Raw genomic sequence first — 27203 nt, 5'->3', positions numbered from 1 at the left:
ATGTGGCAGACTGTATTTCTCCAAGAAGGCAGCTACAAGATTTCCCATCCCATGTGTGCGCACAGTGAGGTTTTGACACACCTCCCACTGAGGGAAGGGGTCTCCCTTGAAAGTGACTGGTTCATTTTTTTTGTTTGTTTTTCTTTTTGTTTTTTGCTTTTTAGGGCTGCACCTGAGGCATATGGAAGTTCCCACGCTAGGGGTGGAATCAGAGCTACAACTTCTGGCCTACACCACAGCCATAGGAACTTGGGGTCTAAGCTGTATCTGTGACCTACACCATAGCTCACAGCAACACCAGATCCTTAACCCACTGAGTGAGGCCAGGGATTGAACCTGCATCCTCATGGATAGTAGCCAGGTTCATTTCCATTGAGCAACAACAGGAACTCCTTTTGTGTGTGTGTGTGTGTGACTGCTTTGATCAATAGGCTCTGGCAGAAGTGACTCGTGTGACTTCTGAGGCTGGCTCGTGAAAGTCTTCAGCCTCGTTTGCTAGAACACTCACTCAAAAAGCCTTTAACTACCCTGTAAATTCTCTGCTGTTCTCTGAGGAAGCACAACTAGTCCATGCCAAGGAATCATTATAGAGTGGCCCTGAGACCATGCAAATAGAGAAAGAGATGCCCAGCTAACCCCCAACCGCATAAGCCCACTGTCATTCTAGCTCTCACCACCATCTGGCTACAACTTGATGGATTCCCTGAACCAGGAACAACTAGGTTTGTCCCAAATGCTCACCCACAGAGACCATGGGACATAATAAAATAATCATTATTTAAATAACTGGGTTTGGGGGGAATTTGTTATGAAACAATAGACACCAGCAAAGAAGTCAGCTATATGGCCCACAACTATTGCAATGAACAAATTGATAGCTGTGCAATATCAAAGAAATCAAAGCAGTCAAAGATTGTGGACTCTGCCTGGGTTCAAATCCCAGATCCACCACCATGTCACCTTGGACAAGTTACTTTTCTCAGCCTCAATCCATTCATATACAGGTTGGGGATGACGACTGTGGTAATGTCACAGGGTCTGGGGGAGGATTAAATTAATTCACATTCATAACATGCATAGCAGACTTCCTGACAAATAGTGTTAGTAGGAGAATTCTAGGGAGAATACGTAGGGGCCTGAAATCCAAATGTATAAAAGTGCAAATACTAGAAATACACAGGGTTCGGCATGTGACAAATGCTAGGGACATAACAGTAACTAAGCCATCCCCAGTCCTCCAGGAGCTTACACTTGGCAAAGGAAGGCAGAAAAATAAATAGACATTTACAAACGAGTCAGATTATTATTATCATTATTATTATTCTTTTTGTCTTTTTGTCTTTTTTTAAGGGCTACGCCCACAGCATATGGAGGTTCCCAGGCTAGGGGTCTAATCGGAGCTGTAGCCGCTGGCCTGAGCCACAGCCACAGCAACACCAGATCTGAGCTGTGTCTGCGACCCACACCGCAACTCACCGCAATGCCAGATCCTTAACCCACTGAACGAGTCCGGGGATTGAATCCACAACCTTATGGTTCCTAGTCAGATTCGTTTCCACTGCACCACAACAGAAACTCCTGTTGTTTTATTATTTTGCTTTTTTAGGGCTGCACCATTGGCATATGGAGGTTCCCAGGCTAGGGGCCGTATCAGAGCTACAGCTGCCAGCCTACACCACAGCCACAGCAACGCCAGATCCTAGCCATGTTTGACCTACACCACAGCTCAGAGCAACGCCGGATCCCTGACCCACTGATCGAGGCCAGGGATCAAACCCACATCTTCATGGATAATAGTCAGATTTGTTACTGCTGAGCCACAACAGGAACTCCCCAAGTCAGATTATTTTTGAAAGCACCTGTCTTTGCGGACTCATTTGTTTTGTAAGGCGTATAAACTGGCCTTCCTGGAGAGACATATGGCAACAATGATAGCAAAATAGTCTTTAAAATGTGCAAATCATTGAAAATAGTGATTCTTCTTTGGGGGATTTATCTAAAGAAATAGATAAGCTTTCAAAAAAAAAAAAAAAAACCCTCACGTGCACACATATTTAAATATATGTTGTTATTGTAGCAAAGAATTTAAATGACAATGTTGTTTAATAATGAGAAGATTAACACATTGTGGCTGAGTATTATGCTGTTATTAAGACGATTTTATATTCACGGCAATGTAAAGATCTTTACCAAGTATAATTACATGAGAAAAAAGATTACACAAGTGAATATCATCTTTGGTAAGAGACAGCACCAGACAGATGATTGGCGTGGTCCAGGAAATTCTGTACTTGCACTCTGTTTTGCTCCAAGTGGCAAATAACAGGCACATTTTGAGGTTTTTTTTCTTTTTTTATCTGTATTTATCTACAGAAAACAAGTCATATTTGTGTTTTAAAAAATAAACAAGAGTTCCCGATGTGGTGCAGTGAAGAATCCCACTGCAGTGGCTCAGGTCATTGTGGAGGCATGGGTTCCATCCCTGGCCTGGGAACTTCCATGTGTCAAGGGTGTAGCCATAAAAAAAAAAAGCAAATAAGTTTTTTTTAAAAAAGAGTGACTGCATTTCACTCCAGGCTTGCCTTTTTGTCAAAGGGTAGTAAATCTGTCTCATTAAATGTTCGCCTTTGCCCTCATTTCTTGGTTCACCTTCAGTGAAAACACATATTTGATAAACCATCTGTTTTTCCAGACTTGGAATCCCCTTCTGGCTTGAATGGAGGTGTGTTGGATAGTAGGTGAAGTGCAAGTTTGCTAACCAGGACGGGACATGAGCTAAGAAGATGCACGGGCTTTCTGGAAGTGTAACATAAAATGCTAACAGTGTTGATAGATGATCACACCTCATCTCTGGTTTAATTGGATCGATTTCCTTGGAAGTCGTCTGGCATGCACGTCTCGATTGTCTTTGCAGCTCCCACCTTCATGACAGCTGCTGCTATTCCCATTGTCTGGGGAGTGGAGGTCTTTCATTTTTCAGGGATGGAATAAGAGGCTTAACTCTTTGGGCTTATAAATATTGAAAATATTCAAGTTAAATAAATTATATCTTCTGTCACCTTCATGTTCTTCCTTTTTCTTTTCTTTTTTTTCTTTTCTTTTTTTTTCAAATAGGTGCTGTTTTACTCCTCAATTTGAAGGAGAGGGATAGAGGCTAATGCTGTCCATTCTTAGCTTGACACAAGGGGAGGGTTAGGCAGTCAGGCTGCTCTGCACCTTTGGGCAAGTGGGCGGATCTCCTGCTTTCTGGGAAGGCCTCTGCCCCTGTAAATACCTGTGCTCCCTCCCCACACCTGGCACTGATGCCAACATTTCCTAAGAGATTTATGACATTAAGCTCTTAAGGAACCCACTTTATTAAAATGCACATGAGCAAAGTCACCTCTTGGTCCTGTTATTATCACCTTATCAGAAATGAGTTTATAAGGTCTTTGCCATGAGGACATTTAGCTGAAAACCTTGGGAAGAGACGGAGAACCCAGGGATTATCTTGGGGAATATTTAGAGGGTAGACATGCAAACCCAGAGCCAAGGCTCCGTTCCTGGGGACACTTGAGGGGAACAGCCTGGGGAGAATTCCAGTGATGTCAGAGGATGGGCTGGGAGACCAGAAGGAGGGGCATCTTGGCAAGGAAACTGTTGGACTTCAAGGCTCTCTGAGAAGATAGAACTCAGAGCCTCTGTCCGAGACAAGAATTACTAGACCCAGAGTTCCCGCCATGGCTCAGTGGAAATGAATCCGACTAGTATCCATGAGGATGCAGGTTCAATCCCTGGCCTCGATCAGTGGTTTAAGGATCTGGCATCACAGTAAGGTGTGGTGTAGGTTGCAGATGAGACTCAGATCTGGCGTTTTGGTAGCTGTGGCATGGGCCAGCAGCTACAGCTTGGACTCGACCCCTATCCTGGGAACCTACACATGCCGCTCTGTCCATATGATTTGTGATGGTCTAACCATTGCCACTCTTGTAAGGACCCTTGCAAATCAGTTGTAAATGCTCAGCTTTAGTAGTGGCATTAGTCTTGAAAACGGTCAAGGGAGGAAAATAATCCCTGTTTTGCTCAGCAGCTGTTCCCAGGCAAAAAGTTTCACTCTTTCTCATATGGCACTCGGTGCAGGTCTGTGTGAAATTCATGGACTCACACTCTGTCAATAATACCTCTAATTTGGGTGAGCTCTCTCAGGCCAACGGCAAATTGCCAGGGATTTAGGAATGAAGGCAATTCAAAGATGGAAAGAGGCCATGAACAGAGCTTACCTAAGGTTTCCTCTGCTCCAGCTAGTGGAGACTGATAAAATATTATTTTTTGAAACACATATACACCCACCCCCAGAATATGAAAGTCATCTGCCTTTCTATTTTGAAAGAGCAATTAATTTTCTCTGTAATAGTTTTCCTCCAGAATCTCTTTCTCTCTTGAGTTTTGAATTTTTTGAGCATACTATTGCATTTTGCTCACAATGTATTATTCTAGAAAAGCCTCTTTAAGTTATTTGTGGTGGGGGAGGGGGTTGGGATGCTTAAGACTCTCGTGTTCCTTGCCGTGTAAGTAGGGAGTAAATTATGGGCTGAAGATGGAGCTCGGATGTTCTTTCGTCTAATGTGGAAAGTAGAAAGTGAAAAGTGAGCTTCCATGAAGGTTCTGAGATCTTTGCTACCCCTGAATAGATATAAAAATCAGATTTGGAAGAAATGAGTAGTTTCTGGGATGTCATCATCAATAAAGAAATGTTTATTAATGAATTGTGTGATCGGGATGGGAGACTAAGTCTCAAGAGGTGTTGGGATTCTGATTCCTGTAGCATTCACATCAAGGAACTCCACTGTCTTTCATTTTTTTATTGACTATTAATTCAAGCTGTGGTTCTCAGAGGGTCTCATTCAGGGACCAATGACTTACCCAAGCATCCAGGTAGTCATTTACTAAAGGAAAAGGAGGCACTGAATAATTACATAAACCTTTAAAAGAGAACAAGTGGTCCTTTGGATATAATGTTAGGATGGATCCTAATCCAGCAAATGCCTACATTAATTATTCAGCACCTCCCCCACCCAGCATGATTAGAGTACATCCTGGCTCTTGACTGTTTTGGAAGCTGTGATTGTCCTCACCACCTTTGTGTCCTTGGCAACCTCATCACAATTCTTCAGCATAAATCAAAAGCCTTGCTTCTCCTTCTAACAAGAGCCAGGAAGGGTTCGTCTCAATTGAGTTCGTAGAGAAGACCCTCAAGGAAAGAGGGTATATGGCTTCTGAAGATGGTAGTCAGTTCCCCAAATTATTTTGGGGGCAGTTAGGAAAAGAGGACGATGTTGTGTTTTGAGGCAGGTTATCATCCCCTACATCTGGGGGACCTTCTAGAAATGTGTCCAGCGTTGGCAGGGATTTTGTCACAACAAAAAGAACTAGACAGTCTTTGCTCCCAAGGGTAGCAGGTGGCAGAAGCTGTATTCCTTATTGCAGTGACTTCAGAGACTGCAGAGACATGCATCTTTCCTGATGGCAGAGGGAGAAAATGCCAACTGCTTAAGAAAAACAAAAGTGAGAAGAAAGACATTGGGCTACCATATTGGTAACTTCCAGCTACATTTCCTTCACTGATTTGGAATTGGAGAAAACCAGCCTCTTTTTTTTTTTTTGCCTTTTTGGGCCACACTTGTGACATATGGAGGTTCCCAGGCTAGAGGTCTAATCAGAGCTATAGCTGCCAGTCTATACCACAGTTCACGGCAGTGCCAGATCCTTAACCCACTGAGTGAGGCCAGGGATCAAACCCACAACCTTATGGTTCCTAGTCAGATTCATTTCTGCTGCACCATGATGGGAACTCTGGGAAAACCAGCTTCCAGTGCGAAAAGTTACAGTGAAGTCTTAAACTTTTGCTTTCTCCCTGGAATGAAAGCCTGAAATTCCTGGAGTTGTTCTTGAACTTGACCCTGCTTGTTTATAATATGCTGCATTTTAACTCCTCCACAGTGCTGGTGAAAGAAACCTTTATACCAAAAAAGCATATGGATTTGACAACCCACCCTGGAAAAGCAAGGACATCTGTGGTTTTTTGGTTTGTTTGTTTTGCTGTAAACATTTTTTTGAAGGTCTAAATGTAAATCATTGATCTAATTCGTTAATATTTTGGAATGAATTTATGATACATCATAATAACAATGGATTTCAGGGGTTTCTTGGTAGTTGAAAAGATCAAAATTTTTATGTTATTAGTTAAAACCACACTAGTAAGACACATCTTGGAAACTGAATTTATTTGAAATAAATGTGGTGGCAAGCTTTCAAGCAGAGAAAATCCCTCAAAGATATAATTTTTAAGAATTAAAAGAACCACATACCTTGGAAATCATTTGCTGATATCTAAACAATTCCTAAATATTTATAGATTGGACTTTATGTATTTGAACTGGCCGTACAGTTTTAATTAATTTCACTGGGGTAGAATTAGCTTCATTGAAGTAGATTCCCTCTACTGCAAGATGAACGGCAGCATATGTACCACATATTTCCAACATAAACTATAATTCATAAAAGGCCAATACAACTCTTTTCTTTGTAGCTGGGTAACCATTTATGTTTGAGGTGAAGATGTTAATATGGAAATTTGGTGAGCTGGGAAAGAGGACGAACGCTATCATTCTAATTTATGACCTTTCATATAAGGCCAAATGTAAAGGCAACTTCAATTGTTTTATATCTCAGGGCCAGCACATAGCAGATGTATGAAATTTGGAGTGTTAGACATAAACTTTTATTACCAAATTATAAATAATTTCTCCCACTTATAATGTTCACCTTTCAAGTTCATCTTGATTAAAATACAAGGGCAGCGTCACACCAATTTCGCTGAATTTCACAGCAGAGAGAGGTTTTCTAGAGTTCACAGTGGAGCATAAAGCAACACAGCATTTGCAAGACTTTCCTGGTAGGACTTCAGACCCTGAGACTATCTCTTCTGAAATTCACGTTATACCAAAATAATGGCCGATGAAGTCTGAACATTTATTAAACATCTCAAATGTTACATTGGAAACCAAGTGCCTATAATGTAGACTATATCCTATCTTTTGGTAAAAAATAAAAGGCACAATGCCTTTCCTAAAAAATTTTCCCCTCAGGCAATAAGCTTACATTCTCAGAAGTTATTCAACAACTAGAGTATCTTTCTTCTTGTTTTCTTTCACAAATAATTTCCATGTGCCGTGATAAAAGGCAGATAACCGTGGCCCAAATATGCAACACTAGGATGTGACAGGTGATTTTACTGTCCAGTCTGAAGGTCCCAGTGGCTGCCAGCACTTCCTACAGTGACTTCATTGCTGGAACAAGACTGCCAATGCTACTAGAAGCATAACACGGATTTGGATCCTAAAATCTGCTTTGGAGACTGTGGGCCAATCCAGTTGCATGTTTGTATCTCTCATCATCACCATCATCAACATCATAAATCACCCGCATGTCCACAGGGCTCTTGGGTGTTACATAAAGTAAGCTAGATGTGGTACTGTTACCAAACCAGATTCCTTTGCTCAACTCCCAACAAGTGAAAAACACCAAGACACTGAGGTTTGCAGCAGAGATCGGGTTTATTCACAAGGCAGTCAAGTGAGGAGAAGGGAAAACAAATCTTAAAATCACCTCCCTCCAAGGCGAGGGGCTCCAGATATTTTGGGGATAGAGCTGGGGCACATGGAGCTTGGGAAATGGTGATCGGAGATAAGAACGAGGTGAGGTGACGGTCATTCTTCGCAGGTCTAACTAACTGGCAGACTTCTTCATGGGGCGCGTATTCAGAAAACGGTGGTTCCAGCACGTTCTGAGGGTGGAGTTTTGGGTCCTCTGACATGAAAAAGCCACTTAGTGAACGCTTGCATATGCCTAATGGAAAGGTCAGTGGTCCTAGCCAGTCTTAACCTGCTTGAGCTTGAACTGGGCACAGCTCATGGTCTCTGAAAAAAAAACTTGGGCAAATATCTTATTGTTTAGGTTCTATGATGCTTGGAGAACATTCAAATTTTTGTAAAAACAACTACAGTGAGCATGATCAGTGAAAGCAGGTTACAGTTTATTGATGGCTAACTGATGACTCTCCTTGGTTTCAATATCTTCTCTTACGAACATGAAACACTGAAGGACATAGTTTTTCAAAGGCATGGGTACAAAAAACTACAGAAGTTTAAGACAAAAAAAAAACCAACAAAAAACAAAATGGCAAAATTCATCTCAGTATTTTTATACTAGCATTTGCCTACTTTAAGAATAATAACTTTGGAGTTCCCTTAGTGGCTCAGTGGTAATGTGCCTGACTAGTATCCATGAGGACTCAGGTTCGAACCCTGGCCTTGCTCTCAGTGAGTTAAGGATCCGGCATTGCTGTGAGCTGTGGTGTAGGTCACAGACATGGCTTGGATCCCTTGTGGCTGTAGCTGTGGCTGTGGCTGTGGCCAGCAGCTATAGCTCTGATTCTACCCCTAACCTGGGAACTTCCTTATGCTACAAATGCGGCCTTAAAAAGAAAAAAAAAAAAAAAAGTTGGCAGAAGATCCGAAAATACACCTCACCAAAGAAGTGAAGATTTACAAATGAGAAATAAGCATATGAACAGATGCTCCACATCATTAGTTATCAGAGAAATGCAAATTAAAACAGCAATGAGATACCACTGTGTACCTAATGGAATGGCCTAAATACAAAATACTGGACACAGCAAATGCTGGTGAGGATGTGGAACAACTGGAATTTTCATTTATTCCTGGTGGGAAATGTAAAATGGTATGGCCACTTTGGAAGGCAGTTTGGCCATTTCAAATGCAAACATACACTTACCATACAGTTCTGTGATTGCTCCTTGGTATTTATCCAAGTGAACTGAAAACTTACTATACAAAACCATACAAAAACCCACACACAGAAGTTTGTAATAGCTTTATTCATAACTGCCAAAACTTGGAAGCAATGAAGATAAATGAGTAAGTAAAGTGTGGGATATCCAGAGAGCAGATTCCAGAACTAAAAAGAAACGATTCATCAAACCATGAAAAGACATGGAAGAAGCTTAAACACATATTGCTAAGGGAAAGAAGCCAGTCTGGAAGTTCCCATCGTGGCTCAGTGGTTAACAAACCTGACTAGCATCCATGAGGACGCGGGTTCGATCCCTGGCCTTGCTCTCAGTGGGTTAAGGATCCGGAATTGCTGTGAGCTGTGGTGTAGGTCGAAGATGCGGCTCAGATCTCATGTTGCTGTAGCTGTGTTGTAGGCCGGCGGCTATAGCTCTGATTCGGCCCCTAGCCTGGGAACATCCATACAGGCCGGGGTGGCCCTAAAAAAGACAAAAAGGAAAAAAAAAAAAAAAAAAGAAGCCAGTCTGAAAAGGCTACATACTATATGATTCCAACTTTATGATATTTTGGAAAAAGCAAAACCATAAAGATGGTAAAGAAAAAATCAGTTGTTGTCAGAGGCCATTTGGGAGACAGGGATGTATAAATACATAGAGTTCCTGATGTGACACAGTGGGTTTAGAACCTGACTAGTATCCATGGACTAGTATCCATGAGGATGCAGGTTTGATCCCTGGCCTCACTCAGTGGGTTATGGATCTGGTGTTGCTGTGGCTATGGCCTAGGCCAGCATCTGCACTTCCAATTCGACTCCTAGCCTGGGAATGTACTTAAGATGCAGGTGTGACCCTAAAAAAATTTTTTTTAATAAATAAATAAATACATAGGCCTCTCACAAACAATTTGGGGGACAATGAACCTACTCTGTGTGACATTATAATGGTGGATACATGTCACTCTATATTTACCAAAACCCATAAAATGTACACTACCAAAGTGAACCCTAATATAAACTATGGACTTGGGGTGATATTATGATGTGTCATGTATGTTCGTCAGTTCTAACAACTAAACTCTATAAACTAAGCTAAATCTTGTCATACCATTTTTAAGACTTTGAAGTTTCTTAACAAGTTAGTTTGTGTTCAGGGTTTGAAGACTTGCTCTTAGTGGACTAGTATTTGGAAAAAAAGTCTTGTACTTGTTTTCTTTGTATAATAAGAGATGGTGGGTGAGTTCTGTTGTGGCGCAGTGGAAATAAATCCGACTAGTATCCATGTTCGATCCCTGGCCTCGCTCAGTGGGTTAAGGATCTGGTGGTGTCATGAACTGTGGTGTAGGTTGCAGATGAGGCTATGATCTCTCCTTGCTGTGGCTGTGGTGTAGGCCAGCGGCTGCAGCTCTGATTTTACCCCTAGCCTGGGAACTTCCATATGCCACGTGTGCGGTCCTAAAAAAAACGATGCTGGGGAAAAAACAAAATGTTGCGAAATATGGAAAATTGCTTGGTGGGTTAGTGAAAGCCACTTCTAAACTGTTGAGGGGGTTCTGGGCACAACCACATTTTGGTAAACTTCTTGGCTTATGAACAGATTCATGGTGCCTACCCCGTTTGTCTGATTGGGCCCCTTTAGATCTGTGCCCCTTAGAGAAGCTTGCAGCTGCTCTACAGATGAACCATATCCTTAAAATAATTCATTGCCCCCTACCCACCACACCAGTCATAATGACTCCATGAAGGCTCTCCAGCAAAGTGAAAGAAGCTATGAATAAAAAAATTCTTTTTTGAATAATTGAAACAATTGGTACAGAATGTGGTACAATTTAGTGTCTTTTGTGAAGAAGGTTTTTAGGGACAGGGCTTTATACCCTACTACGTTGTAGGGCTTTTTTCTTTTTTGCAGCTACTTATTTTATTTAAATGATACTTTACTTAAATTTTTAAATTTACATTATATAACATATTGCAAGAACTACGAATATAGCCCTTTTCAATAAATCGGTAATTAGTTGGTCTTTACCCAAAGTGAGCCCTTACAGAAGCACTTTAAGGATATCTCTCTTTTCTACCAAGTCATTCTGTGTCGTCTTTATCAAAGGTTCATTTCTTTTGCATTTAGTTGAGTCTTATAAGAGGGCAAGCTCATTTTTGTCTTAGAAATAAAAAATGTATTTTAGATGGTATAAAACTTAAGCAGGGTTAGAGATCTGCCTTTGTTTATGGAATTACAAATTTAGAATAGAATTAAAGTATGTAAGTTTTAAGCTGATAAGGATATGTGTGTTGTGAAAAAAGGAACCAATCTTGGCATAAAGTTTTCTTCTTTTTTTCTCCCTTTAATAGAAAGAATACTGAAAATTCATGCAAAGTTCCAAAGCAAGTTCCCATAGCAACACTTAAATAATGTCTGTACACCGTTTCCAGTCACAACTAGTTTGCAACGCACTTTATGCCTTTATAATACGAGTTAGTTTAGTGATTTTAATTTTTTGTGTCGATTAACGTCGTTATGGAAACAATCTCTTGCTAATAAAGGCTTCGTCTTCACACATTTAATCAAAACCCAAAAGTGGATTTAAAGATTCGAGGCTGCTTGTTTTATTTATTTATTTGCATTTAATGATTCAAATTCGGGACATTTCTGAGTATATAGCGTCATTACTTCAGCAGTGAATTCCAGTTTCCTATCATTTCAAGCTATTTCTTAACATTTCTGCCTAAAAGAAATCCTGGCTAAAAGATCACTTCCAGTATTGCTTTTTTCTTTGTTAGAGGCGGGGAGGAGACGGTCTTGGTGTCTGCTTTCCGTTACAAGAGAGCACCAGCGCTTTCCGCTTTGACTCCAAAGCGCCAACTTCGCCTTCGAGCCAACCAGGACTCTGGGGTCTGCGCGCTCAGCCGAGGTGCGGCCTTTTCGGTCCTCGCGGGCTGCCGTAGTCATGAGGAGCAATGATTGGCTGAGGCAGAAAAGTGCCGCCCCTGGGCGATTTCAGTTGCGGTTTTGCCGGGTTGGTTGGCGGAGGCCGGGCTTGTGGGTTCCCCGGAGTTGGGGTTCTGTTCCCGGCCGCGAGGTGAGCCACTCGGACTCGTGGGCCGTCCGAGGCCCCAGTGTTCCTTCTCTGGCGGAATTCGGGAGCGGCAGCCCGGGACCTGGCCGGCAGCCCCTGGAGGTGCGGGAGCGAGCGCGGACTCCGGAGCCTGTGGCTGGCGGGTCGCCGCGAGGTGCCGCGCTCGTGCTTGGTCCTTGGCGCGTGCGGTGGCCCGGAGAACTGGGATCCCCGGCGCCGGGATTCCTGAGCCAGGCCCCGAAAGCCCTTCCCCGAGGGCTGCCTAGACCACGCGGGGAGGAACGGCACCGACCAGGCCCCACCGAGCTGGCTTCCGAGACTGCTCCCAGTGGGCGAAGCTCCGCAGGGAACCCCATTAGGTCGGGGATTCGGCGGGAAAGCGGACCCCGAGCCCAGGGCCAGACTTCTCCCAGAATTGTCTGGCCTCTGCTACAACGGGGTGGCTACGTTTAACCCTCAGCCATCAAGAGCTGGAATAGCCACTTAGCGAGTTGTCTGGTTGCGAATGCCTGCAGTTGGCTGGTGTTAAGTACTGTCACCACGGCTTTGTGTGTAGGGGTGCGCGCGCGCGCGTTCACAGCAAGTATTTTTGTTTGTGTCTAGAAATAGGATGATGCAGGTAATCTTGAGAGTGTGACCTTCCCCCACCCCTTATTGATACAGGATTAATAGAAAAATTGGAAATACAGAAGAGTTTAGTATTACACGGCATCCTTCCACTTACAGTCTGTATTGTACTTGTGTGTGCTAGTTTCTACTTGAGATTGAGGCTGTACTTATTTTATCACTTAAAATATATTTAGTTTTCTACTTTCATTTAAAAGTGGTAACCTAAATATCACTCCTAATTTTGTATCTTTTTTTTTCGATTGGCCATCTGATTGGTCCTATAAATTATTTAACCATTTCCTGGCTGTGGAGCATTTAGGGTGTTTGTGAATCTTTGCTTCGTTTTACTATTCCAGATAATACTTTGATAAACCTTTTAAAAAAAAAACTTTCAGATGATTAACTTGAACTAATTTGAGACGTGAAATTAACAGAATAGATGCTGTGATCTTGTAGGGTCTTTTAAGGGCTTCATACCCGCTGGCAAGTTGTTTTACAAAAAAGTTTTAGTAATTTACATCTTTCATGTATGACTGCCTTTTTCACCAAAAGTAATTCATTTCTAATATTTCAACCGCCAAGGTTGAGCCTCTTTGGACTTCTTTTTTTTTTTAATGGTGGTGTGCGGCAATTCCCCTTGCTTGAATTTTGTGCAGGATTCTTCAAAGGATTATGTCTGTGTGTGTGTGTGTGTGTGTGTGTGTGTGTGTGTGTGTGTGTGTGTGTGTGTATTGGTGGAGTTACTGCATAGGCTGACTGAATATTGGAGCAGGATGATCACTTAGGTGATCACCTGGCATAACTCCCTTATTTTGCAGATGAGGAACCTGAGTCCTGCAAGGGTGAGATGATGAGTAATCCAAGGCACACAGCTAATTAAGTAGCAGAACTGGGATTAGAACTCAGGTTTCCTGCCTCCCAAGTGAGTAATCTTTATGCTGCAGCAGGTGGTCTCTCACTAATACTCAGTATTAGAATTTTAAAAATGTTGACAGTATTTGGATTATTCTACTGTTTTATTTATTTTTTATTGAAGTGTAGTTTATTTACACTATTGCATCAGTTTCAGGTTACAGCACAGTGATTTGATTATATGTATATGTATATATTTTTGTACACACATACATATTTTTTCATATTCTACTGTTCTAGAATTGTTCCAAGTAACAGAGATTATGATATCTGAGGGACCTGTAGCCCTGAAAAATGGGAAGGCGACTGTTTTCCTGACCAGGACTGGAAACTCTTTATTCAGAATGGCAGTGGCAGTCCCTTCAAGGGAATTTTTTTTTTTTTTTGGACGGTTGTTTTCAAATTCTTTATGTGTTGGAATAAAATAATACATTATAATTTATACTCTATCATCTGGTTAGAATTTAGCTGTTGGTTCTCACTTGTTAACCCTTGAAGGGTTTTTAAAACTCCTGTGGCTTTAAGATCAGAGAACAATCGTGTTTTGATTTAGGGCTTATAGCAGGGTTTCTCAGCCTTTATGCTGACTTTTGGGGGCAGATAATCCTTTGTTGCAGAGGCATCGTCCTGTGCTTTGTAGGACATTGAGCAGCATCCTTGGCCTCTATGTCCTAGGTACCAGTGGTACCACCCTCCTCAGTCAGGAGAACCCATAGTGTAACCAGATATTTCCAAATGTCCCTGAGGTGGGGTTTAAAATCACTCCTGGAGGAGAACCATTTGCAAATGGAGATTGTTTGGGGAACTTTATAGAATGTCAGTAACAGTGCCCGTTAGCTAGAGAGCCTGAGTAGGAGTAGGCTTCATTTTCATAGGTATCTGTGTTGATTCAGATGTAGCTGGCTTTTGGACAACCCAGAAGCATTTCTGTTTTCTCCATCTTTTATTTGGTGGTCAGCAATAAAAATATCCCTGTGTCGTAGCTGTTTACACACATGGCTGCTGCTGTACAATAGTTGTCACTGCACCATAGTTGGGAGAGGAGAGCTTTTCCTTGGCACTGCCCTTAAGCACTGCTTCCATAAGCCTGGGCAGTGTGCTTTGGTGCCAGGGACACCAAGTGAATAACACGTCCCCAAGAAGCTTAGAACCCACTGTAGGAGACTCATCAGCAAAAAGGAAAACTACAGGACAGCCTGCCAAGGACCCGAACTGCAAGTGAGAGGGGTGCTCTGGGTGCGCAGAGAACCAAGTCAACATTTTCCCTGGAGAGAGCGGAGGAGCGGTTGGTCTGGAGCCGTCAGAAGAGGGCTCAGTGTCAACCGTCTCAGAAAGGATATGTGTAGATGGCTGTTTGTCTTGGTGTCTGACACCCTCTCCGGCACTGCGTTTACTCAGCTTGTAGTGTTATGCTTCATTGCTTATTTTTTATTTTTCAATTTTTTTTTACCCTAAACTATAAATACTTTTAAGAGTAAGTGAAAGCTTATGGTAAACATTTGCCAAGAAAGAAGGATTTGCACGTCTTCTGCTCAGTGACATGACTCAGTCACATTGAATAGACTTCTTTCTGTTTTTATTCCTTATAAATCTTCACAGGCTAATTTGCAATACTTTATCACTTTGGGCATTTTCTCCAGATCGGTCTCTCACTGTCTCTGTGACCATCCCCCAGGTTTAACAAGAGAATCTTGACGTATTCAAAAGGGCAGCTGTACCCTTTGAAAGGGCCTGAGCTTTGGGGTCAAGCCTTAGTTCTGCCCACCTCCTCATGGGGTTACTGTGTGAACTGCTCAGGCTTCTAACATTGCCTGGCACATAGTTGGATGATAAACTTTGATTTTCTGCCCCCCCTCTTTTAAAACCCTCTGCAGATGTCATCATACCAGACCCCTTAGTAGTTTCTGCCAGAAAATATAATGCTTTTGACTTAATAGCCATTTATGAAAATAGGTCATTTAAAAGAAGCCTGAAAAAAAGAAAGAAAGAAACCTAAAAAAAAAAAAAAAAAAGGGAAGCCTGAGTAGGAGTCAGGGAAAGGAGGGAAGGCATAGAGGGTGATTTTGGCTTTAGTTTTGAAGGGAAGTTTTATCAAGGTGACCCTGAAGAAAGGAATTCTTTTTCTTCTTATATGTCTATGGTTCAAGAGGCTTTTTTCCTTCCTTTAGAAACAGAACTGTTCCTTCTGCCTTATCCAATTTAAAAGATGAAAACTTAAAATTACATGAGCCAAGTCATGGGAAAAATTGTGGTGTCAAGACCAATTTAGCCATACAAAATGGATTTATGGGCAAGTCATTAAGTAACAGAGAGTACCACGGAAACCTAATGAAGACAAATGTAAAAGATATGCTCTCCTAAAGTGATGGATAAAATGTGTTTGAAGCAACCATCCTCTTTCCAAATAACTTAAAAAAATTTTTTTTCGAGAGATTTAGCACAGTGTCAATGTTCTAGAGAGTAAATGAGAAGCTTGGTACTAGTCTCTCCTTTCATGTGGCTTCCGGTCTCTTGAGAGAGAAAAAACTACAAAACAGTAAAAAATAGGAGTTCCCGTTGTGGTTCAGCAGGTGAAGAACCTGACTAGTATCCTTGAGGATGTGGGTTCAATCACTGGCCTCGCTCAGTGGGTTAAGGATCTGGCATTGCCCTGAGCTGTGGTGTAGGTTGCAGACGCGGCTCGGATGCTGCGTTGCTGTGGCTGTGGGCTGGCAGCTGCAGCCAATTCAACCCCTAGCCTGGGAACTTTCATATGCCTCAGGTGCAGCTGTACAGAGATCAGAAAAGAAAAAAACAAAAAAACCCCACAGTAAAGCATATAAAAGTAGTAAATAAATAGTGCCAAATCACCAAATGAGAAACTCTGATTCCCAAACTAGGTGAGCTGGCCCGTCTCCAGTCTACTGTCTAAGGTGCAAGTCTGTTTAAAGAAGACTCATGCAGGCCTCTGCTTAAAACCTTCCCATGGTCCTCACCACTGACAGAAGGATTTCGCTCACTTGCCAGTTCATTAGAATGTTTTAGGCTTTTGCAAACAAGGTCCTGACCCAGAACAGGTGATGCAGATGATTCACATTTGAGAAACGACCCAGAGGCTCAAGGCCATGCTCTCTTCTGACTTCCCATCCTCTCCGTGATTGTGGCCCTACCCGCTTCTGTGGCTGCATCATGTCCTCCTTGCCACTGTAGCATTTCCTTCTCAAATCCAAACACACTTGTCACCGAGTCTTTGCTAAGATTTCTCCCTTTTAGGCAGTGGACCACCTTCCTTCACATTCAGCTGAAATCTTTCTTTGATCTGCCAGGCCTGGGCTAAGTGAATCTCCTCTATGCTGTTCTCTGCCTAATTCTACCCAAACGCATACAGCTTTTAAAAACTCTTCCATTTGCTTGTTCATGCCCCCTTTGGAGTGTAAACTCTGAGGGCCCAAGGCATGTCCTATTGCTGTCTGACAGGTTGGTGCTTCAAGAAAATCTGAAGTGTGGAATGCCTTCAGAAAGAGATTGTTGTTAATTAGAGTAAAGATGAGGCTTAATGGCAGAGTGTGGTTTTTAATGAGCTTAGAAGAATATGTGCTTTTTTAAAAGGTGAGAAAAGACAGTATTAATAACATTTTTAAAGTAACTAATACCATCAGTTAAGCAACTAACAGACTAGGTTTGTATTTTATCTGTCACTAACTTTTAACTTTGGACAAGGTAGGTCATAATAGATTTTCACATCACAATGCATCTTAGTGGTTCTTTAGCACAAAATAAACAGCTAGTTGCCTCTCAGTTTTGTGCATGCAGATGCTGGCTTGATCAGACATAGCATCTGGTGGGAAATGAACCAAAGATCCCCAGGTTGAGTTTCTATGGGACCTTCAGTGTTATCTCCCTAGACCAGTTCAACCAGAAAATAGCACGTGTTCAAGGCAGAAATAAGGTATATTGTAGATGAATGGGAAGATTTATTTCTCCTTTCCAAATTCATCAAAGGCTTTGAATCTGCTACAGTGTAATTTTTTTCCTTGGGCTCAAAGCAGCATAAATAACCTTGTTTTGTGATCTGAGTCATGAATCGTGATTGTCTGAACAGTAGTTGTAATTTCACTTATCTGTTCAATCTCTGGAGCTAAAAATAAATAAACTGGTAATTCAGTAGAAAAGTTAAAATTTTCTGAGCAAAATAGTTGATCACATTAAAAAAATCCTTCAAGCCTTGGGGAGATGGACTGGAGGGAGAAGGACTGAATAACAACCCCAAATCCAGGACTAGTTTTTGAAATTTGTCTTTTATTTAACTTGGAATGTTGATTTTTCTTGGTTAGAGAAAATTATTTGACTTAAATCATGGTCATTTTTGTTTACTCAAAACCAGAATTTTAAATAACAGTTTAAACAAGAGTGTAGATTCTTCAAGATTCCAGGTTCTTTAAGGCCAGAGCCTGTGTACAGTATTTTTTGAATTTCCTTGCAGCGTGTGTATACACATAATTGTTAAACAAATGAAAAGCCAATAATGTAGCATTCTAGCTTATCTAAATTCCTGAGCCTACAGGGATTCAGGTTGAGAAAATCTCCAGTGATCTTAAACCTGAATTTAGATTATTGAGTGGATGGGCTTTAAGTGAAATAAACAGTGCCATTTAGGAAAGAATGTTTAATGAAAATTTCCATTGAAAATACACACAAAAAAGATTTGAGTTCTTGAGGGGAGTCCTTCAGGTATCATATCCATGCTAATTTTTAAGTGTGAATGCTGTATGGCTACTAAATAAAAGTGATGCTGAATTTGACTGAAACAGAAAAATTAATTTCCAAGGTTTTTGCTCAAGTAACTGCTATTTTATTTTCTTACCCAAGTATTTTGAGAGAGAGAGAGAGCTTATAAAACAAGATGAGTTTTGAAAGGAGTGATGGGCAGCTATGTAGGTCTGTGATTGGTTTGGCTGTGTCAAGCCCTTTCCCAATTTCAGATTCCTATTATTCTTGATTTTTTAAGCTTCTTTGTCATAGAGAGTGTACATCTGCCATAATTATAATAGGCTAAGTCAAAATCTTGGGCTACATTAGCAGCTTTCAGGAAGGTTCATAAAGATGTGATTAAGACCTGGGCTGGCCAGGCACTTACTGGCTTGTGACATTGAGCCGGATGGTTAGCCCTTCCTGTGTCTATTCATCTGTAAAATGAGGTTAAAACAATACCTACCTCATCGAGCTCTAAGTGGATTAATACATGTAAAGTGCTTACATAAGTGCCAGCCTGTAGTACACTCAAATATTAGCTCTCAATTATGATTATAATTCTTTCCAGAGGTACTGTTTTGGCATCAGTTGTTGTAAATATTATATAAACGTTATATAAACAGTAGGTAACTTTAAAATATGACTGATTTGAACATGAATGTTGATTCTGTCACATTTAGGGAATTAGGAAATAATGTATCTGTGTATCTTAATTTTCATCAGCAAAATGGGGCTGTTAAGACCTTCTTCCCAGGGTTCTTGTAAAGCTTACATCTGAGTGTTTCTCAGGATCTCAGCAGAGTGCTCAACATAAAATAAATATTCCCTAAGTGGAGGGGGCAGTCTTGGGGTAATGGGTATATTGACTTGGGTGGGGACAGTGGTGACAGGTGCTTCAGAACAGGGGCTCTGGAGACATGGGGCTCTTCTGTGACAAGGCCGTGTCAGGGGGTTCTTGTGTGACTGAACTAGGGGGCGCATGTAAAGGGCTTAGCTTAGTGTCCAGTTCCTGGTAAGTACTGGAATCATGTTAGCTGTCACGTGTTGTAGGCATGTGGTCGAAGGATGCTGACTCCACATGATTCCCCATAAATGTGTTAAGAGCTTCCAGGCTTTTTCGTTGAATAATTAACTTTTCATCTTTACCTTTGTTGCTTTCCTTTTCAGATTTCTGATCAGGATTGTTAAAATGAGTCTGCGGAAGCAAACACCCAGTGACTTCCTAAAGCAAATCATTGGACGACCAGTAGTGGTAAAATTAAATTCTGGAGTGGATTATCGAGGTATTATTTCCATGCTTCATCCTTAGAACTGCTGTTCACTAAAGAAGTAAAGGTGACTTAAATGATTTTATTAACCTTAGTACCCAGTAGACCAAAAAAGCATTGGTTGTCAATCATTTTTATGCCCAGTTCTTCTACCTCTGAGGTAGTTCTTTTTTTTTTTTTTTTGTCTTTTTGCCATTTCTTGGGCTGCTCCCGTGGCATATGGAGGTTCCCAGGCTAGGGGTCCGATCGGAGCTGCAGCCACCAGCCTACGCCAGAGCCACAGCAATGCGGGATCCGAGCCGAGTCTGCGACCTACACCACAGCTCATGGCCAGATCCTTAACCCACTGAGCGAGGCCAGGGATCGAACCCGCAACCTCATGGTTCCTAGTCAGATTCATTAACCACTGGGCCACGACGGGAACTCCCTGAGGTAGTTCATTTTATTTTATTTATCTATTTTTATGGCTGCACCGGCTTCATAAGGAAGTTCCCAGGCTAGGGATTGAATCCGAGCTGCAGCTGCAACTTAGGCAACAGCTGTGGCAACGCTGGATGCTTTAATCCTCTGCTTGGGGCTGGGGATTGAACCCCCTCCTCTACCCACTCCTCTGCAGCAACTCAAGCCACTGCAGTTGGATTCTTAACCCACTGTACCACAGTGGGAACTCCGAGGTTGTTCATTTTAGAGAGACAGTTTTGACAGCAGAGCTTGAGCGCCTGACTTGTGCTGTGATTTGGGGCTCCTGACTTCTGCCTCTGCTTTGAAATTGTGTGTCCGAGTTCCTGGTGATAGCCAGGCTTAAATAACTGGTGCAGAAGAACACATTGGCCCCACAGCACTTGTTTTCGAGGAAGTGGTCAGGACTGGCAAGCAACTATTTGGACAGTGTCAATTTACTGCATGAACTTCCTGCTCGTATAATATGTGGGGTATCCAAAAACTCCTTTCTGTTCTTGAGAATCAAATGCACTTTTTAAGGGGCTGCAACACTACCGAAATTAACTGTGTGGAAGGAATGGTATCAAACTCCATTTTTTTAAGTAACCTTATTCCTAATCTTCCAAAATTAAGATATGTTAAATTTCTGAGAATGTTTCACAGGTATAGGTAACTAATCGTTAGTAAGTTTTAAAGTCTTTTCTTGGTCTCTTTTCTGATTAATTCTTGGTCTCTTTCCTAAATAATGCGCATAATCTCTTGAGATTTTTCCACTTTCCATGCATGCGGACTTAACTTTATTGAGAGCTCGCTATGGGTCCAGTGTGTGTGAATCGCTTTAATTTTCATTTCTCTTCACATAAATCTTTTGAGATCTCTGCTGATTATCCCTACCTAGTGAGGAAGGAGCTAGGATTCAGACTCAGGCTTGACTCCAAAACTTAAGAAATACTCTGCAGTTTGTGTACTGCTTTAGTTTCTTGACATTAATAACATATCTCCAGTTTAGTTTGATTTTTTTAGTGGATTTATGCTGAATACTGAGATGTTATAATGTCTTCATGTGCTCCTTCCACCCCTGAACTCCTCTGGGCCCAGAGGAGGGAACAGACTTCTAGAGAATATTCAGCAGCTGATTACGGGGACATGAGCGCAGTATCTTCTGCACCCACCTTATTGAGGAGATCAGTCAGCCTGACCTTTTTTCTCTCTACTCTTTAGTGAAAATTTTTCTATTTATGAAGGTAAAAATATGTTTTTCTTTTTCCAAGAAATTTCAAAGCAAATAATGGAGAAAAATATATGGGAAAAAGCTAAATCTCCTCAGATTCTACTATCCAGAGATAATCAGCCTTAGCAGTTTGGATCTGTCTCCAGATAAGCCAAGTGTACATAAGTAGGATCAGTTGTACATCCATTCTGATTAATTTTAACTTTAAAAAAAGTGTTCAGTTCTCTAACAATATAGAGTGGTTAATGACTGCATAGGAATACCACGAGTGGATGGACCACAGTTTTGTTTTTGTTTTTTTTAACCAGTGTCCTATTAATGGACATTTAGATGTTTACCAATTTTTTCTTATTGTAAATGACCCTGCTCCTTTAACATGTACCTTGAGCACTTGTCCCAGTACCTCTTTATAATAAATTCCCTGGGCTAGCGTTTCAGAGTCAAAGAGGGTGCCAAATGGCTCTCCATCAGGGCAATAACCATAATTTTTCTCCTTTTATGGGTGTCTGGTCATGGTTTCTATACTGTTAAAGCAAAATGTTGTACACTATTGAGAGCATACTGTAGAGAATATGAATGTGATTAAGGAGTTTCCATCATGGTGCAGCGGAAACAAATCCGACTAGGAACCATGAGGTTGTGGGTTTGATCCCTGGCCTCGCCCTGTGGGTTAAGATCTGGCGTTGCCATGAGCTATGGTGTAGGTCGCAGACGTGGCTCAGATCCTGCATTGCTGTGTCTCTGGCGTAGGCCAGCAGCTGTAGCTCCGATTCGACCCCTAGCCTGGGAACTTCCATATGCCCCAGGTGTGCCCCCCCCCCCAAAAAAACAAAAAAAGAATGTGATTTAATAACTTTTTTAAAAAAGGAAAAAACCCAGCTTTCTGTAGCAATTTCCCTTTAAGTTTGAAGAAGCTACTCATTGTAGCTTAGTCCCTTGGAGAAGGGCTTCCAACCTCCTGGAACCTTTTTCTTAAAAAAAACAAAAAAACAAAAAAAAACTTTGTCCTTAAAAAAACCTTTGCTATGAGAATATTTTTATTAGAGATGAACATTTTAAGTGCTTTTAATTAATTTTGAAACATTTGCATGTCATGTCTCAAGTTTCTTGCTCATTTATGTTTGTGGTTTAGATATAAAGTAATATAGCAGGAAATAATGTGTAAAGTTGTTATCTTTAGCTTTTTTTGATAGGGAATAATTGATATTAATTGTTCACAGTCCATCCTGATGCTTCGAAAGTTTGCAGCTTCTAGCAGAATTATGTGAGATTACTGTCTTACACTGTCACTACACACACAATTGTGAAAGGAACTTTTTTGTTTGGAGGATAATAGGGGCAGAGGCAGGAAGTGAGGAGCATGTTAACGAAGTTGAGACTAAGCTAAGCTATCGACTTGGTTAATTGAATCAAATTTATAGTATTTGTTTTTACTTAAGTTGTTTTCCTAGAAAGCACCACTTGAATTAGTGGCTTATATATCTTCGTCTTTTTTAAAAAAGCTCATCAGGTCAAATTTTGCAAAATTGGTACCATCTTAACACAATTAAAAAGATCTCGCTTGAACAGTTTCCTTGAAAGCTCCCTAGAATGTTCTTGGCTGCGTCTCTCTGTTAGTCTGGATTTGCAGATGTTCTAACGGGGACCACACAGAGAGCTGTGACATGTCATCCCGCATTCTCAAGCTGCTCTTCCTCGAGTCACAGCTTTAGGATGTTCTATCAGGGGCACCTGCTGTCTGCTCTGCTTCTTTATTTTAGCACATTCTGAAAACTTCCTCTTAACCTTGGGGTACGTTCATCTGCTGCAGGAGATGTACACAGAACAGATCAACCTGCCAGACCCGTGTTCACTTAGTGATTGAAGTCAGAAGTACCATTGGATGTGTGGGGTCTTGGCTAGTGGTCATTTGTTCCTGCATAATTGCCCAGTCCTGCTTTTAGCTTTCAGAGCCTGGGATTTTGTTTGCAATAGTCGTACCATGTTACTTTTTGTGACGGCTTTAAAAGTCGCCATTGTTGGTATACATCCTGTCAGCAGTGGGTGCGAGAGGCCTTCACGTTGCACGCGTCTCAGCCTCCATTCAGGCCAGTGGAGAGGAGAGCAGAGACTGTTTTTGTGCTTCAGTCCATTGATTCCTTTACAGTATGAATTTTTATATTAAGCATGTAAAAGCTAATGCGTAAAGAGATTGTCAGCTCCCAGTAGACCCTATAATTTTCAACTGTGCTCTGTACGTCTTCTCGGACTGACTCCATCTCCAGGGGTCCTGGCATGCCTGGACGGCTACATGAACATAGCCTTGGAACAGACGGAGGAGTATGTAAACGGACAGCTGAAGAACAAGTACGGGGACGCATTTATCCGAGGAAACAATGGTAATACGCCTGCACTCTACAGTTACGCAATGTCTGGAGTGTGCCTTTCTATTCGTAATCAGATTGCCAGCAGGTTTTCTAGGTAACTTGAAAGTTCAGTTTTAGTTTTGCTTTCTTTTTAAATTCTTACATCTCAGATCTTTAGTGACTGGTTCTTTTATTCATTGATTTATTTATTTTTGCTTTTTAGAGCCGCAAAGTTCCCAAGCTAGGGGTCGAGTTAGAACTGCAGTCTAACTGCAGCCTATGCCACAGCCACAGCAACGTGGGATCTGAGCTGTGTCTTCAACCTACATCACAACTCATGGCAACACCAGATTCCTAACCCACTGAGCGAGGCCGAGGATCAAACTTGAGTCTTCATGGATGCTAGTCGGATTTTTTTTCCTCCAAGCTATGATGGGAACTCCCTGATTGATGGCATTTGGAACTAGAGAGTTCCTTCTCCCCTCCCTTTACTGATGAGGGGCTCAGGGGCCCTTGGTACACTGACCTCAGTTCTCTCTCTCTCTCTTTTTTTTTTTTTTTTGTCTTTTTACCATTTCTAGGGCTGCTCCCGTGGCATATGGAGGTTCCCAGGCTAAGGATCTAATTGGAGCTATAGCCACTGGCCTACTCCAGAACCACAGCAACAAGGGATCCGAGCCGCATCTTCGACCTACACCACAGCTCATGGCAATGCTGGATCCTTAACCCGCTGAGCGAGGCCAGGGATCGAACCCTCAACCTCAGTGTTTCTGGTCGGATTCATTAACCACTGAGCCATGACAGGAACTCCTGAACTCGGTTCTCTTGAAGACAGTGTGTTATATTCCCTCCACACCGCCTCTCCCACAGCAGCCGGAGCTATGAGCGTGGCCAGTTTCTCTGCTATCTTTGGTTTGCATCATTTGGCAGTTAACTTGTGCTGTTTTACTGTTGAGCATTCAAATGCTTTTTTGTGGGAGGTTTGTTTCCTTTACTTTGGCAAAAGTGACAGCAGAAATATGGATCTAAAGTTACTCAGCTTTTTATCAACTTATAGATTACTATGATTACTTTTAAGTCCTTTGTTTAAAAACTCATTATCAGTACAGTCATATTCGTATGAACTGACTTTTGGGGGAGGGAGGGAGACATCAAAACTGGGAGTTATCCCTTGGCCTGTCCCCACTTTTTGGTCCCATTCCCCCAAGTGGAGCTCTGGCCTTGATTTCGGGTTTTTTATTAATGTGCATTCTTTAGTTCTAGATAACTTCTTCAGCCCCCTTAACAATTGGATCTCTTTGTTATGAACTAAATATCCTGGCTTTTATTTTAGGTATTCTGTCTCCTGTCCTTATAGTACCATATTGCTTCACTTCATATCTTTATTTTATTTTTACTTTTTATTGAAGTTTAGTTGATTTACAATGTTGCTAGTTTCAGGTATACAGCAAAGTGGTTCATATGTATTATGAACCACTGTGCTATACAGTAGGGCTTTGTTGGCTATTTATTTTATATATAGTATATGTTAATCCTAAACTGCTAATTTATCCCCGCTTTCCACTTTTGTAACCATAAGATTGTTTTCTATGACTGTGAGTCTCTTCCTATTTTATAAGCTCATTCATATCATTTTTTTAGATTCCACATAGAAGCAATATCATATGGTATTTGTCTCTGTTTGGCTTACTTCCCTTAGTATAATAATTTCTAGGTCCATCCATGTTGCTGCAAATAGCATTATTTTATTCTTTTCTCTGGCTGAGTCATTGTATCCATGTACCACATCTTCTTTACCCATTGCTCTGTTGATGGACACTTAGGTTGCTTCCATGTCTTGGCTATTGTGAACAGTGCTCTATAAACATTGGGGTCACATGATCTTATATAGACCTTTTTAGTCCTTCCTATGTGTAGAATTTCTCCTCTGATTTTTAATATTGTTCTTATTTGACTTTTTCCATTTACTAAGAAATGTTAACGCTCTTTTCCCATCACAAGGCAGCTGATAGTGGTCAGCTGCCGGTTTTGTGAGAGGTGATAGGGTGGATCCTGTCACATGCACACTGCAGCCCAAACTTGTTATTTCGGTGATTCCCTCCATAGAACTTTTTCCACAGGGTAATCAGTGGCTGTTATCTTGAGGCTCCATAATTCTCATCCCTTTTTTTTTTTTTTAGGCCCACATCTGCAGCATATGGAAATTCCCAGGCTAGGGGTCAAAATGGGAGCCACGGCTGCTGGCCTATACCACAGCCACAGTAACTCGGGATCTGAATCGAGTCTGCGACCTACACCACAGCCACAGCTCATGGCAACGCCGGATCCTTAACCCACTGAGTGAGGCCAGGGCTCGAATGCATGTCAGATTCGTTACCACTGAGCAACAGCAGGAACTCCCCTCATCCTTACCTCTTAAAGAGGATCCTGGCTTACTTGATCAGCCTGTGCTATGCTTTGATCAAGATATCTCCTAATGTTCACTTTGAACAAACCTGTCAGAATCTGAGTGAGGGGAGGGGGTAGAGGTAGGTACCCCTCTGTTGGAAGGGTCTCTGGAGCAACCCAGTCATCAGATATGATCTGGTTCATATGTACCACGTATCCTCAGACTTCAGTTTGGGTGGTCACAAGAAGACTAAGCAAAACTTTGGCTAACACCAAAGGTTGATTCTTTACAGGGAACTCAGAATTAGGACTTGAATATCTTTAACGAAAATAAACTCCTCAGCTCTTGTTTATCCTGATGCAATTTAAAAAATAAACAGGAAGTTTAGTGATTATATTGAGGAGATGAACGAATATAGGTTCTTTATACTTAATCTGAAGTCAGATATATGGCTAAAATCAGAACACAGTCCTACCAAAAGTCAAACTCAGGTCCAGAGTCATAAAAATTATTCTAATGGTAGTTGTAGAATGTATTGTGTGGTATGAAAATTTCTTTGACATCTGCAGAGCTGCCAGACTAACATCTGTTTGCTTTTAAAACTTGCTATTATGATACCGTTTTTTTCAATGTGTTCATTTTTTCTTTTCAGTGTTGTACATAAGTACCCAGAAGAGGAGGATGTAAAGTCACCAAGAGTACAATACTTTTCGTACTGGGATATATTTTTTTATTAAGTTTTTTGATTCTTTTGTCATGTAATTTGTCCTATTTTGTAACAGTTGTGATTTTTCACTGACATGTGAATAAGATAAATATATACAATTGTGGATTTAACTGTAAAGTGTTCTTTCATATTCAAGTTGCAGTCGTTTTCTTTTATCTTATGCCAGTGTACAGGAGACACAGTTTAAAAAAAAGAAAAGAGAATCAGTTTCTCCCTGTATGATTTGTAATTGAAGTTGCAAGCAATGCTGTTTGATTTGACTGCTTTACTGGTTGAACTGACTGAGGATAATTAAAATATCGTAGAGCAGGCCTTTTTTATCGCATCCTCTTCCATGTGCCGTACAAAACACTTGATTGAAGGGAAATGTTCCACAAGGTGTGCAGTTTTGGTCTGAGACTGCAGAGGGTCCCTGAGACCAGATGCTCAGCCTCTGGTTCCATCCCTTCCACAGGAAATAGATTTGGGCTCCAAGAGCTACAGCTGCACAGAAAGAGCAGGACTCTGAACGGAGCTGGGGGAGATTCTCAAGGCTTCAGATGCGAGGGAGGTGAAGACCTTCCATTTAAGTGCACAGTCATCTTGCATCTCCCCCTTCGCCATGCACTTGGTGGGTTTTCCGGTCCCCT

General features: G+C 41.5%; 1 protein-coding gene across 4 annotated transcripts; it reads left to right on the top strand.

Annotated features, from left to right (window-relative positions):
• The first annotated feature begins 11844 nt into the window (after positions 1 to 11844).
• Positions 11845 to 26684, top strand: LSM6 (LSM6 homolog, U6 small nuclear RNA and mRNA degradation associated). 4 transcript variants are annotated; one of them, XM_047798650.1, is made up of 5 exons: positions 11850 to 11924; positions 13349 to 13452; positions 19341 to 19456; positions 23378 to 23491; positions 26500 to 26684. In XM_047798650.1, exons 3-5 carry the CDS (start codon positions 19363 to 19365, stop codon positions 26532 to 26534), a joined length of 243 nt encoding a protein of 80 aa, XP_047654606.1. In that variant the 5' UTR covers positions 11850 to 11924; positions 13349 to 13452; positions 19341 to 19362; the 3' UTR covers positions 26535 to 26684. The 4 variants fall into 4 exon arrangements, with proteins under 4 accessions (XP_047654607.1, XP_047654606.1, XP_047654605.1 ...); XM_047798652.1 differs by having other exon boundaries at positions 11893 to 12023; XM_047798651.1 differs by lacking the exon at positions 13349 to 13452 and having other exon boundaries at positions 11845 to 11924.
• Positions 26685 to 27203: the final 519 nt, after the last annotated feature.

Source organism: Phacochoerus africanus, chromosome 10, assembly GCF_016906955.1.
Source record: "Phacochoerus africanus isolate WHEZ1 chromosome 10, ROS_Pafr_v1, whole genome shotgun sequence".
Lineage (NCBI taxonomy): Eukaryota > Metazoa > Chordata > Mammalia > Artiodactyla > Suidae > Phacochoerus > Phacochoerus africanus.
The sequence above is the reverse complement of the archived record's forward strand: the minus strand, read 5'-3'. Positions and strand labels throughout refer to the sequence as shown.

Coding starts and splice junctions, on each gene's coding strand:
- LSM6 (XM_047798651.1), top strand. CDS start 19,363: ATGAGTCTGCGGAAGCAAACACCCAGTGACTTCCTAAAGCAAATCATT. Junction 19,457..23,377: donor TTCTGGAGTGGATTATCGAG/GTATTATTTCCA, acceptor CTCCATCTCCAG/GGGTCCTGGCATGCCTGGAC. Junction 23,492..26,499: donor ATTTATCCGAGGAAACAATG/GTAATACGCCTG, acceptor TTTTCTTTTCAG/TGTTGTACATAAGTACCCAG.